The 14828-nt window shown below is 44.8% G+C and overlaps 1 protein-coding gene and 2 long non-coding RNA genes across 3 annotated transcripts; all 3 read right to left on the minus strand.

Moving 5' to 3' along the window:
• Positions 1–2870: 2870 nt before the first annotated feature.
• Positions 2871–3425, minus strand: LOC115253257 (uncharacterized). Its single transcript, XR_003891543.1, has 3 exons — positions 3362–3425; positions 3244–3257; positions 2871–2897 (listed from the first exon to the last, which is right to left on the minus strand). It is a non-coding gene; the product is annotated as an uncharacterized lncRNA (long non-coding RNA).
• A 3-nt stretch (positions 3426–3428) lies between these two features.
• Positions 3429–6328, minus strand: LOC115253244 (C-type lectin domain family 4 member F-like; the record flags this gene model as incomplete). Its single annotated transcript, XM_029850614.1, has 7 exons — positions 6241–6328; positions 5444–5562; positions 4805–4937; positions 4515–4604; positions 4214–4267; positions 3560–3702; positions 3429–3461 (listed from the first exon to the last, which is right to left on the minus strand). Coding segments are annotated over exons 3-7 (327 nt in total), but the record flags the coding sequence as incomplete, so codon positions are not given.
• Positions 6329–12212: 5884 nt separating this feature from the next.
• LOC115253253 (uncharacterized) lies at positions 12213–13555 on the minus strand. The gene is made up of 2 exons (XR_003891539.1): positions 13337–13555; positions 12213–12875 (listed from the first exon to the last, which is right to left on the minus strand). It is a non-coding gene; the product is annotated as an uncharacterized lncRNA (long non-coding RNA).
• Positions 13556–14828: the final 1273 nt, after the last annotated feature.

Genomic DNA, 14828 nt, shown 5'->3' on the forward strand with positions numbered 1-14828 from the left:
TTAACCAGTTATCATAACTGGTCTGTATTTGATCCTTTTCTTTAACCAGGTTATCATAACTGGTCTGTATTTGATCCTTTTCTTTAACCAGCCTTATGTAACTTGATTGCAGTTGGTCCAGTTTCTTTGGTGACATTGTTGTAACCAGTCTGCAACTGGTCTCTTTGTTTAGTCAGGTTTTCTAACCAGTTCTGGCTGGTGTTAAGGTGGTTGTAACTGGTCTGCAGTGGTCATTGTCTTTAGTCAGTTTGTTGTTCCTCTTTTTGTAACTGGTCTCTCTCTGTAATGAGGTTGTTGTAACTGGTCTGCAGCTGCTCCTTTTCCTTCATCAAATGTTGTAACTAGTCTGTAACTTCCCGTCTGCTTCGTCAGGTTATCCCTTAACTGGTATTCTCTGCGATGGCATGTGTATAACTGGTCTGTATCTGGTCTCTCTCTTAGTCATGTTGTAGCTGGTCTGTAACAGGGTCATCTCCACTTCTCTGTTAGCTTTGCCGCTGTTAACTGTTTAAAACATCAACAGTGAGGATTAGAATCGGCTTCAAGATTCTGTGGCTGGTTTAAATGCCCATACTCACAGATAGAACTCAGAGTTTCAAACCGAATCAAAAGTCCAATAAAAGGAGGAGGAGGAGAGGAAGAGCAGGCAGAAAAACAACACAGCACATCTGGAAGAAGATTTCTTTACTTTTCCATCACCTGAAGGCAAAGCAGTGAATAACCACTTCATACCAAAACGCCATCCCTCAAAATTACTCCTCGCTCAGGTTCTGTAAATAATATAATAATGTCATTACCTGCTACATTGATGACTTTACTGTCTGCACCAAATTTGATCAGAGAGTCACAGGAGTCTTCCTTTGTTGTGGAAATTTTTTCATCCTTAACAAGAAAACCATCGCCATATTCAAACGTATGGATGAGATGACGGTCTTGTTGAAAGTGAAGTTTTCCGTTTGTTCCTCCCTTATGATCTAGCTGGAGCATCTCTCTCCTCCCCTCCTTCCTTATTTAAGTTTTGTTTTTGCACTAATGCTTAATAAGTAAAATCCAACAAAACCTGCAAAGCTCTGCAAAAAAACCTGATGTGTGCATTTTCACACGGCAGAGCGGCTGGGCTCTTCTTTGGCCCTTTTATTTTTAAATCTCTCCATATCTAACGCCAGGTAGCTACGACCTAGTTTGAGGATCACAGCAGCTCCAGTTAACGCATATTATGATGTCAAGAAGAGGTTTTGACTGGCAATTAGGAAGGTGAACATATCCATTATCTTTTGATGTTATACTATTGTAATGCTTGAAGAATAATTGCCCCCCTTCCGCGGTTGATTTATTAAACCGCCGAGAGAATTTGGTGCTGACTTTTTCCTTATTTCTGCTTCTACTGTCTCTCAATCATACAGCACCTGGTGAACCTTCTGGAAGTTCTGGAAGCAGTTTGTAACAATGTTACCTTTGCAATTTAACACAGTTAACCCCTCCATAAAAAAATGTGATCTGAAACTTACTGAATTGATGTGAACTGAAGGCTTTTTTTGGTCATCATGTTCTCATGAAGCAACAGTTCAGGACTAATAATTGAGGAAACATGCGGGTTCAATGATCAAGTCAAAGGTTCTTGACCTTCTTATTGAGAACCTCAGTGGTTAGACCACTGACCTTGATGCACTCCCAAAGCCCGCTAAAGTAAATGACTGACACTAAGGTTCATGTAAAATGCCTAGAAAGTTGAATAGCAACAGAAAATAAAGATGAGTTTGTTAAGGCAGAAGCTGGACGGGACACTGAACCCACAATGCAGCCCACAACCAGAAAAGTCCTTTTCCAAAAAGGTTTATTCAAATACAAGCAAAACTTGCAGATGTAGCCCAAACGAGAGCAGGCTGGATCCAGGAAACGAGGCTGAGCGTGGCAGCTGAGGCTGGAAGCAAAAACAAATGGAAACAGGAATCCAAACGTTTGCTTCTCCAATAAGAACGAGCACACTAGCCGTACCCAATTACCACTCAGCGTTTAAGAGACGAACTGGCAGCGCATGAGAGGACTAGCTGGAGATAAATACAGCCGCTCCTGATGAGCTGACAAGCAGCAGGTGAGGAACTCCAGAGGGGTCGGAGAAACCTGCCTGCCACCCCCAGCCTGCACAGATGAGGGAAAAGACAAAAAAGACAGGGCAGGGGAATAAAAACAAATCTAACCTCCCCATCCTAACAGAATTATCTTCTGCAGGTATCATAAGCTGGCCAAAAGAGGTGTAGAGTCCACTGGTGGAAAGTAAAGAAAGCTCCTCGCCGTGCATGGGAAGCAATGGCTGAAAAAGGCTGGACCGGCAGACATCCCAGAGGCCCTGATCATTGCACCACGGGACAGAGAGCACAAGAGTGTCAGAAGCCTGGACAACCAGCTCCACGCCAGGATCTCAAGGAGCAAAGAGGCCCCTGACACAATCCAGCACATAACAGCAGTTTGTTCGATGCCACATCCAAGTGGCTGGCACAGTTCAGGAACATCTGCACCCTGTTTGGACTGGACTGTCTGAGTCAAAGGCCAAAGGGGGGTGGACAAGAGGCAGAAGAGGGCTGGAGCGACAGCTGTGGCGGGCGCGAAAAATAGCAACATCGGGAGAATAGGACGTGAAGCCGAACAGACGTGAAGATATCTGCAATTCCTGAGGGGTCCTGAGCATTTGGGGTTCCAGCGAACCCCAGAAACAACAAATGGATAGTTCTGTGCGGTTCCAATGCTGTTGACTGAAATCAGTGTAACGCTGGTTCACTGTGTTTATTTGCTTTAACTATTGAAAGATTACAGATTGTACCAGGAACACAATATTGCAGTGCAGTATAAAGGGCACGGCTCACAGAAAAAGTAATCCATCACCACCATATTTATCATTTCTGGTTTCAGGCAGTTGATGGGCCGGTGGAAAACAAGAAAACAATATATGTAATAAAACCCTCAAAGGAGACAGAGAGAAATCACCTGTGATGAATGACATGTGGGACAAAGACACCAGGACAAGAAGGTTCTAATGGATCCGTCAGAAGCATAAACTGCCGATAAAACGGGTTCATGAGAACACGCAGACCCACTTATACTGATCATTTATGTTTATGGAAATATCCTCTTTTCGCACATATAGAAATTGCTGAATTCACAGACTAAATCGTTCCATCCTTTCTTGTCCTCTCTGTCAATTTGTTCTACCATTGTTCTTGTCTGCCCTCGTAATTGTTGGCTCACCCAGGCTCCAGTAGCTAAAAGAGTAAAAAAAAAAAAAAAAGAATACATTTTAATTGTATAGACCAGCTAGAATTCATTTGTTGGGAACATGAATTTCATTCCAGAAGGAGCGCAGCACCTTTCAGTTAATGGTGTTCCATCCACCCAGCGCCACGTCCTTTCACTTCTCTGCTCCATCAGTCCATCCATAAGGTCATCTTGAAATTCTCCAGAAAAGCCTTGATGGTGGAGAGAAACCATCATGGCTGAGTTCTCCTTGCACCCAATCGGGACTGACTCTGCCCCCCCCCTCCCAGATCCATACCCCGTCACCCACCTGTTCCGCTCTGCTGTTGATGATGGCCAGATCTGCCCCCTCCTGCAGGCAGTACTCTCTGCTGAGGTGCCACGTGTTCTTCACAGAGGATATGTAATACAAGCTTTTTTGGAAATGGAACCATCCTTGTTGGAAATAGGGATCTGTCGTGATGAACGTCACAAAATATAGGGAGAGGAAACAGGGACAGGTCAGAGAAGCAGAGCGACAGTTCAGAGAGAGGAAGCTAAGCGAACAAGATGAAACGTCCTGATGAAATCACTCTGTTTGCCCCCCACCACCCACCACCCACCACCCACCCATATTCTACGCCCGCCCCCGTCCCTCATTTGTAAAGGCCAGTCCTGTATCCTTGCTAGAGCGGATAACCAAGTGCTTTCTGGTGTTTATTTGTCAGCCTTATTTTCTCTCCTGCCAGCCTTCCCGTCTCTCTTCATGAAACTGGCCCTTTACTCAACTATGAGTGTTGCGCAATGGTCATCGGGCATTTGAAAGTTCCTGTCATGAGACAACCCTCACACCATATTTGTGCTTAACACTTAGAAACAATCAAGTCGGCTGAGTCGATGGAATGGAATGGCGATCAGACCTGAGCGGCAGACCGGTGGCCACACCGATTCTGGACGTCTGAGGCTTCTCTGACTTTAAACTTACCAAGTTTATCAAACTTATTTCTCTCTTCAGCTGTCCCATTTGGTGCTTCACTGTCTGAAAAAGCACAAATACTTTTATTAGACTTTGCAGAGGAATTATAATTATATTCAACGGACAATGGCTCCGGCTGAGCTGGAAACATTGTTTAGATCTTCAGAATTTATGGTTTTAATAGGAAATCATCAAGATTTTCTTCCTAAGAAAATTTTCGTGCTTTGTAACAGCAAAAACAAGCATAAGATTTTTTGTCAAGATAATAAACTTGGGGTGGAAAAAAAACAAAAAAACTAGAAAGACTCACAAATGATGAGGCGCAGGCAGATGTTGAGAGCAGCTTGGAGCACACACAGGAGCCCAAAGCTCACGCCAATCACCCGATGGAGGTTTCTACCTGAGTTCGAGCAAAAAATAAGCAAAGTGGTGACATTTTTACGGAACATGTGTCTCAATGTGCACCGCGCAACAGCAACAAGAAAGAAAACACCGCGGAAGAAGAAAGTAAAAGAATGAAATTAATCCTACACGAGAAAACGCTGTTGGTTCATCAGAAGTTTCAGCCTAACTTTAAAAGTGTTTTGAACTGTATCTCACCAGTCATCTTCACGTCCGCTGCTGTGCTGGGAGTCCTTATTCTGGCATCACCAGCATCGTTGCTGACTGTATCTTAACACCAGGCGCGTGATGTCATCGATGAGGTAGTCTCGCAACAGCAATATACAGAATTCTAAATAAAATAACGGCGACCAAGTGATATGAATAAAATATCAAAATAGAATGTTCAAAAATCAAAATAGCTGTTCACACGCATAGGTTGCATCCCCAAAACAATCACACTTTGTCTGCGACACCACATGTAATGATGTTAAACTATGTGGTCATATTTTTTCCAATATAGTCACTCCCAACAGTTCAGACTGACACAAAATGCAGCGTGTTGCATGTAAAAAGCAGCTGCAAGTTTTACATAATATGGCCAGCAGGTGGTGTCGTGAGCATATGATGCTGCAGGTCTGTCTTACTCGGTGAGACGCGCCTGACTGATAGTCCTCGGGCTCCGCCTAGCGGGATGATATGGTACTGCACGCTGCATTGACGCACAGTTCAACTCTAGTAAAATACTCCCCCCCCACCCCTATTACAGCATTACAGGTCATAAATCTATTGTTTTAGAGGAGAAAAACTGCTTTCAAATTGTTTGAAACTAACGCTGTGCCGTGTTTACTGCTTTACCTTCCTGTTTGGCTGTAAATGTGCGTGCCGAGACCGCCAAACCCAAGAATTCACCATCCGATCTCTGCTCCTCAGCATCGGATGAATGGAGGGAGAGTTTACTGGCGTGTACAAGAGACCTGATCGATAACAAGATATTAAATTCATAAGAACTTCTTTAAAATACTTGTGGACCAAATACTTCCACCTCTGTGCTCCCCCTAAAGCCACAGAAATCCCAGATAACTGCACACCCTCTGGTACGCACAGGCGATGCTCTGCCTCACTCGTGGTTACTCCTCCTGCCCGTATGTCCACCATAGGACCCCGTTTCTGGAACGCACTCCCCAAGGATATCCTGACTGTGACATCTCCACCCACCTTCAATTTACATCTAAACAGGTGGCCTTTAGAGCACGAATCTTAAACCTTCATCTTTTTTAAGCTGAAATTTGGGCCGTTTAAACAGAAATGGTGTGATCAACATAGCATTTAGTGGATTCCCGCAGTAGTCACCAAACACATGGATCTGCCGGGCGACATTGTTTAACATCCTAATATTTACACTGCTAACTGAGCCACGCTGGGCGTTGCTTCAACAGGATGTACCATCCGAAAGTGCACTTAAGGAAAATGCCAAATGCAGGGCGTCTAAAAGGCGTCACACAAGCCGTCAAACAGCTGACACATAGACGAAAAAGAAGTGATACTGTAATGTAATTCAATCATTATCATTTTTAACGCAATTCCTATATTAGCAAGGACCTCTTTAGTGTTCTAGGACATAAAATACACTGCTGAAAAGGTGAAGTTCTTACTCTCCGATGGAAGACGAGGATTGTTCGGGCTCCTCTGTGACGGTACTGTTCCTCAGTGCTGCGATTCCATCTGAAAAGATAAAGATGTGAAGAGCAGCTAAAAGAACACATCAACAAATCATCATTGCAGCTCCAATCAATGGCAGAGCCAAGAACAAACACGCCTTACAATCAAAAAGCAAGTTTTAAAAGCTCATAGAAACACATCGGACCAACAATTATCAACTACTAATTGGAGCATGGCAGTAGGCTGACAGAGGGCCTCATTCAAACAAAGACATTCTCAGTTCTGCCAAAAGTGCTGACTGTTCAGTGGAAAGGCCCAAAAAAAGGAGAGAGAACATCTAACCTCAACAAAGATAGTAAAGAGGAAATACACTGAATGTTTAAAGTTGTGAAATTTGCCCTTTCACCACTGCTAACCCACAACGAGCAGAATAATCGGTCATCTCTGATCGTATCTTGTTGTTAAAAATCCTTTCTCAATATTATGGAAGCAGCAGTTGGCAGAAACCTTCATAGAATAATCAGAAATTGTAACAAAAAAAACAGAAAAAAACAGGAAGGGAGAGTGATGGCTCCCACCATTCTGTGACTCTTCGATCATTTCCTCTTTAAGATATTCGAGGAGGCCATCAAAGATTTCCAGGAGGTTCTTGATTGAATCCTTATCCCCCCGGATGACATTTTCACCTGTAACCATGCAGACATCTGTTATATTTACCACTCACAAAAATAGAAGACAAAATAGTCACTTTCACTCAGAAACACATGTATGCCAAGTAAAGGTCCTTATTCTTAAGTAGATCAACGGTAACCTGTAATGTGCGAGAGGCTGATCTGAAGGTAATCCAGGGACAGTGAATCAATCACTGAACTGAACGTTATGGATTCATCCTCCTGACTTCCTGCCGCTGCGAGATATACTCTAAGCACAACAAACACAGAAACACCACTACGGATAAACAGAACACATAAAACCATTCAAGAACCACTGATCCAAACACATGCACACATTTAAACACTATCAGCTCTAATTGCTTGCAATCACAAACGCCGTTCATATTAAACAGCTCATGCCTGCATTGCTAACTACAGCACACCACAAGTTCTGTCAACTCCAGAACCCCATATCATTAACCTTTGACCCTTGGTGGTGTGGATGGGAGTTGAGAAACTGTCAAGAATACACACATGGTATATAATCCCAATGTATCCGGGATTAAGCAGGAAAAGCCTCACAAATGCTTGTTATGACAAAAATACTCTACATATTACTGCATCACGTGACTAAAACAAGCTCTTCAGGCTGTTTACCTGGAACCTTTTCCCCCAGAATGTTCTCGTAAAGAGCAATGAACACATCTGCATCACAGTCCGTCATCTTTCCTCACCCTGGGGTTTGTGTGACACTGGCGGAGCAGATTATTTGCCACATCGATCCAGTCTGCAGAAAACAAAAAAGTCAAGGGAGTCCTTCCGGTCACTGCGGGAGTCATTTTTCCTCTCACCGAACAGCGACCATAAACCGTGGAACCAAAAAGAACGGCGTCAATAATTAACAGCAAGTTTTGGTCGTAAACTACATGGTAGTAAGGGCTTAATGTTACCTACAAACTACAGGCAATGGTACAGACTAGTTTAAAAATGCCATAAATCCCCTCCAGCTTTTTCCCCCGAAAACTTTCACATCGTATATGAAAATACTCAGGCATGGTGCTAATTTAGAGGAAGAAAAGTACGTCTCTAAATGACAAAAACTGGAGACTGATGACTTAATCGTGTTTAGATGTTAACGGTTAAATAAGACAAGTCCAAACTTTGACCAGAAATGGACACGGGGAAGTAGCCGAAAGCAGGAGCTAACGTTAGCGTCAATTAACCATACGTGTCGTTAGCCTTGAATGCACCGGACCACCGAATCCCAACTTACCTCTCTCCCCCTCCTGGGTTCCCATGAAACAGTTGGGAAAAATGCGACGGCCGTGTGCTCAAATCCACGACAGACAGACCTCATGAAGCCAAAAGCTCCCAAGTGTTCATGAATAGCTCCGGGTCGGTGACGGTGTTGTGGTTTTCACTGACTGACCAGGACTCTCCGCCTGTGGCGATCCGGCAAGATCGTCAACCAGCCGAGCCTTTGAAGCGTTGTACCCGAGGCTAGCTCTATGCCAGAACTAATTGCCTTTTTAAGAATTAGCTAACATTCCACATAATATACAACACGACTCCAGTTCAATAATCAACCATTTCGAGGTAATATAACTGCAAACATGCAGCTCAATATACTGGTAATAGGGGCGAACGGTGAGACAGGGAAGAGTCCAAAAATACGGCTCACCAAAAAAGATGGGAAATTCCCATCAGCGCTGCTAACTCTGGTTTAAAAATGGACGTCTTGTCTGATTGGATGCAACACTTACTTCTTTGCTGCGTGAATCTCTCTTTTTGTTTGTTTTGCCTCCCCTGCTGGTTACTTGGTGGTACTGTCTGCGAGGTAAAATCGTGGATCCCGATAAAGTTCGCGTACACATTACGCAGTATTAATACGAGATTAAATAGCATTGTAGGATGTTTTAGATGCGTGCCCAGTGGCTTTTGATCATTGGAAGATCAAAGTTCTTTTGAATCTGAAAAATCGCCAAATGTATCAGTGTTGTATCATAGTCCTGAAACAAGCATCCAATTGTTTCATGATTCCATTTCCATTTTTTTTTTTAACAGATATTTTCATTTTAAATGTTACAAGCGTAACAATGTGTGAGGTGAAGTATTTGTTAGTGGTGAACTGTTTCTCATGAAGCAGAAGTGAAAATATAAATCACTGTAGCCCTTTGCAACAATGTAGTTTATATTGACATAATTGAAACGCCGGTCTAGACAACCACATCTTGTGTGACTCATCAAAAACAACTGATTTCTCGAGTGGGAGAAGGGTTGCAGCATCAAATCACACAAAAAAAAAAGACTTTCACTTTGCTATTGAAAACCTGCGGTGGTTACCCGTATTGGCCCGAATATAAGACGGTGTTTTTTGCGTTGAAATAAGACTGAAAAAGTGGGGGTCGTCTTACATTCGCGGTCTAGACATTATACCCATTCACAACGCTAGATGGCGCCAGATATCTTTAAAGCGAATGCTGAACTTAACGTCTCAGGCCAAAGCGAACCCCTGTCACGAAGAAGAAAACTAAAAATAAGCGGTAGCACGAAGAAGAAAAATAAAAAATAGCGAGAAGAAAATAAGAGAAGAGATAACAGAAAATATAGAAATGTAGCGACAATCTGGAGAAAAGTGGGTCGAAGATATAATCATTTGTTTCAGATGTACTGTAATTATTTCTGTATAAAAATTAAATTTGGTGTTCAAAAAGTCGTTTTTTCAAAACTTGAGTCTTGAAAAAGAGGGGGGTCGTCTTATAATCAGGGTCGTCTTATATTCGGGGCTAGCGTGAAGTAATACAATGCAATGGATGTTTTTTTAAAACCTGATGATTCAATACCGGTACGTCTCAGGACAGATCTGCATACAAATACAACTTAGACAGGATCTTGGCCTGCTTGTCCTCCAGCACTTTCGGGGGTGTCTCACACCTGGACCCCGGGATCTCCAGTCCATACTCAGTGCAGATGCTCCAGTACACCAGGGGTCACCAACCTTTTTGAAACCAAGAGCTACCGCTTGACACACTCCTCTAAAATAAATGGATCGTGTGTATCAATAACTTAGAATGGGTAACAGAAAAGATCAATATTCAACGCTATTATTATTAATCTCAGCAATTGTTCAGATGATCACTTCCACATTTGATCAGAAAAAAAATGTCGAGTTTTCACCAGACCCTTTCAACCATAAGAAACTAAACCATTTTAACAATTCATAAACTATGTTGAACCATGTTTTTTAAAAGTTATGCAACATTTAAAAAAAAAATTAACTTTCATATTGAATAAATCTTAACTGAACAAATCTACTGCAATTCTGCTCAAAATCTGTTACATTTTATAAACACATTTTTTAGCTCCTGGGCCTTCTCTGACTGTAGAATGCTTCCCGGTGGGTAGTTAGCATTAGCATTGTAGCTTTCATGACGCGTAGTGAAGCGTCTCTCCACATTGTGCTGCTTCACTGTCATCACAGTCGCCCCACAGACGCAACATACACACCTTCCTTTCACAGTAGTAAAAAATTACTCTTCCTCCCCATTCACTTTGAAAATGATAAATTTACTGTCTTCTTTTGCCATGTTTTTGGGGTAGAAAATTGCCCTCCACTCACCATCTTCACTGCCCGCTAGTTTATTCTCCACAAGAGCAAAGGTTCTTTCATGCGCACAATACTGACCTTTGAACTAGGTCAGAGTTCACGTCACTTTATTTATATTTTTATTTATTTTTAAGACATTGTCATTTTAAAATCTATGTAAATGCAGGTGTGATTTTTAAAAAAATTCTTAGACACACCTCACTTGTGAGTTTTGCTATTTTTAGAACAGGCTTGCGGGCGACTCATGTGGTCATTGCGGGCGACTTGGTGCCCACGGGCACTGTGTTGCTGACTCCTGCTGTACACTAGGCCAGCCACCTGGTTATGCCGCTCCATGTATGCCTTGCCTGCTAGCATCTTGCACCCTGCTGTGATGTGCTGGACTGTCTCAGGGGCGTCTCCACACAGCCTACACCTGGGGTCTTGTCTGGTATGGTAGACCCTGGCCTCTCTTGCTCTGGTGCTCAGGGCCTGTTCTTGTGCAGCCATGAGTAGTGCCTCTGTGCTGTCTTTCAGTCCGGCCTTTTCTAGGCACTGGTAGGTTTTCTCAATATCAGCCACTTCCTCAATTTGTCGGTGGTACATTCATTGGCTTATCCTTCCATGATAGCCCCTCGGGTTCCTCCTCCTTGGTGGGCTTTTGTTGCCTGAGGCATTCACTCAGCAGTGGGTCAGTGGGGGCCATCTTCTTGATGTACTCTCGGAGGCTTGTTGTTTCCTCCTGGACAGTAGTTCGGACACTTACTAGTCCTCAGCCCCCTTCCTTTCTCTTTGTGTACAGCCTCAGGACACTGGACTTAGGATGAAACCCTCCATGCATGGTAAGGAGCTTCCTTGTTTTGATGTCAGTGGCTTGTATCTCTTCCAGTGGCCAGGGTGTTATGCCAGCAGGGCGTAAGTGTTTAATGGCAGGGCGTAAGTGTTAATGGCCTGGATCTTGTGCTTACCATTCAGCTGACTTTTCAGCACCTGTCTTAACCTCTGCAGGTATTTAGCTGTGGCTAACCTCCTAACTTCCTCCTCATGGTTACCAGTTACCTGGGGGATCCCCAGGTATTTATAGCTTTCCTGCACATCTGTGACGTTCCCTTCAGGTAGTTTAATCCCATCAGTTGTGATCAACTTTCCTCTTCTAGATGTCCACATTTATCTAGTCCTAATGACATCCCGATGTCTTTGCTATAGATCCCAGTGAGGTGAATCAGGGTCAATGTCACGTTCGTTCTTGGCACACAGCTTGGTGTCATCCATGTAGAGGAGGTGGCTGATGGTTGTTCCACTTCAGAACCCAAAGCCACTCTTTGTGATGATCTGGCTGAGGGGGTTTAAGCCGATGCAGAACAGCAGGGGGGCACAGGACATCTCCTTGATATATGCCGCATCTGATGCTCACCCGCACAATTGGCTTTCCAAGCTATCCCAAGTGATAGCAACCTCAGGAAGAAAGAACATGAGAAGCTGGAGAAATTTGTATTTTCTTGTATCCGTCCAGCTGCAGATGTCCTGAAACACTTACACAAAATGCATTTTTCACAGGCATGTGGCTGTAAATAAGAGGAACCGTCACTTCTGCTAGTTATATTTTCATACCTTCATATCTATCGTTGCAATCTATTTTCTTAACCACTTGTTTCCTGTTTTCGGGGTCACGGAGAAAGTTCACATATGCTCTGAACGTGTTCTGGCACTTGTGATGCTAAAACTGTTGTTCATTGCCAAACTGGTCCAGAGCTGTAATAACAAGCGTAATAGATCACGTCATTGACACAAAGCTGCTGCTATTTTAGTAACTACCAGTGAGTAAATAAACAGACCCAAAGCTGCTGATGCGACTGGTTCATTCGTGCATCACAGGCACCAGTTTTCCTGCTTCAAAATGCACCGACACACAGTGAAAATACACTTTCACAAACCAAATATTATATATAAACCAGAAGCAGAATGTCCTGTTTTCAAGGTCTTTTAGCTGATTATCAATGCATCACCAACACCGTTACCATGGTTTCAGAGGCAACAAAAGATTTAATTGCTGATTTGTTTACATGTCGGTCACTGATAAAGCTTCTTTTCACAGATCCACAAGAGGGAAAGGGAGCAGGATTCATCGTTCCAGCTCTTTTCTGCATTGAAGTTCTTTATATCACCACAGTTTTCGCCTTTCCCGCCGTTCGGCTCCCCTGAACCCCAGTAACTGGAGAAAAAGAAGACTTGTGTCAGAAAACAACCAAAGTTAGTCCTCTTATCAAAGACAGTAACCTTGTAGACAGTTCGAGGGCGGGGCAGTGGACTTGGTCGAGGCAGGCAAAAAGTCAGTAACCGGGAGGCAGGCAGAATCAGGCAAACAATCCAGAGGGAGACTGGCTGAGCTCTTGGTCAAAACAGAAGACAGAGTTAATTTACCGGGGGTCAGGCAGAACAGGCAGGTCGTAAACAGGCAGGGTCGATTCCGCGAAGACAGGCAGGTAAACGCTGGAAGGTCATGCATAGCAGAGACAATCTGGCACTGAGTGAGTGTGAGGCTGGAGAATATATACTGGTAGGTGAGCTGATTGATGAGTGAGGGCAGGTGTGTGATCAGTGAGTGAGGGCAGGTGTGTGATCAGTGACTGTGAGCAGGTGTGTGATCAGTGACTGGGAGCAGGTGTGTGATCAGAGGGTGTGGTGTGAGCAGGGGAGTGGAAAAGAACTGAGTCCATGGGCTGGAGCAGGGTGTGACAGAACCTCCCCCCTCAAGGGATCCCGACGTCCCCAAAAAGTCCCATGAGCCAGGGTGGGAGGAGGGGGAAACTGGAAGGCGGGTTAGAATTCCTGAGAGGAGGACAAGGTCACCTGCAGATCTCCTGTCTGCGACTGGGAATCCTCCTCTGGCTCAGGAGCTGGAGCAGCAGTAGGGCCGACAGCACGCACCCCTCGGCAAGGAAAGCCCCCCACCATGCTGTGAGAGGGCTGATCTGGATTCTGCCGATGAAAGTCACGGAGGAGCTGTCGGTCCAAAATGTGACGAGCAGGAGCCCAAGATCTCTCTTCTGGGCCATACCCCTCCCAGTCAACGAGATACTGAAGGCCCCTGCCACGAACACGGGAGCGGATGATGCGGCGCACAGCATAGGTGAGTCCCCCATCAATGAAGCGAGGAGGAGGCGGTGGAGGAGCAGCAGGCATCAGAGGGCTCTCTCGGACAGGCTTGACCTTGGACACATGGAAGGTTGGGTGAACCCTCATGGACCGGGGAAGCTTGAGCCTGACTGCCACCGGATTGAGGACTCTTTTGATGGGGAACGGTCCAATGAACTTGGGAGCCAGCTTGTTGGACTCCAGAGGCAGAGGAAATGAGTGGTAGGGGGTACCGGTTCTTGACTGTGATGTCGTTGAGACCCCGATAATCGATGCAAGGGCGCAGGGTCTTGTCCTTCTTGTCCACAAAGAAGAATCCTGCCCCTGCAGGGGATGAAGAAGGGCGCATGATTCCTGCAGCCAGGGAGTCATTAATATACCGTAGCTCTCCATGGCCTCCCGCTCTGGACCAGACAGAGAGTAGAGGCGCCCCTTAGGAGGTGACGTGCCAGGCTTCAGATCAATACCGCAGTCGTAAGGGCAGTGGGGGGGCAGCGAGGTAGCTCGGGTCTTACTGAACACCTCCCTGAGGTCGTGGTACTCAGCAGGGACTCTGGCCAGGTCCAGGCAGGTGCTGGGGAGCGTAGTCTGGCGCGGCATTGATGTATCCCGAAGGCAGACCTGGTGGCAGAAGCCGCTCCAGCTGGGAATAGTGGCTGTGGTCCAGTCGACATGCGGGTTGTGATTGCGGAGCCAAGGAAAGCCCAGGATCCATGTTGTAAATGGTGACCAGTCGAGCCAGTTGCTTTTCTGAGCTGTGCTTTGTATCTGTGACACATTCCCCATTAAACATTGCTCCATTTGCTGCCATCACTGACATCAAAATGACAAGATAATCGTTGGCGAAGTGAACAACCAGACGTTTGTGGAGAAAATATAGTAATTTACACAGGAAACCCATAGTTGTGAGGCCAACCACCAAGAGAAGGCAGATCAGGGCTTCACTATTCCCTTTTTTGGTAATAACTGAACGCTATACCATTGGGTTGGCCATACTGTATATCGTGAGGTCATCAGAAAAGAATGTGTTTACTTGACCGTATAAGAAGGAGGTGTCGATGCAGACACCTCGGAGTTCTTCACCAACGGGACTGCGAAACCTCCCTCGGGCAAGCTGCAGCGTCCGATTGATACCTGACTGTTCTCTCCAATAAACATCTTTGATAACCAAGTCGGTGTCTGCGAAGATTCCTTCCTCATCAACACA

The sequence above is a fragment of the Takifugu rubripes genome, chromosome 17 (genome assembly GCF_901000725.2).
Source record: "Takifugu rubripes chromosome 17, fTakRub1.2, whole genome shotgun sequence".
In the NCBI taxonomy this organism is placed as follows: Eukaryota; Metazoa; Chordata; class Actinopteri; order Tetraodontiformes; family Tetraodontidae; genus Takifugu; species Takifugu rubripes.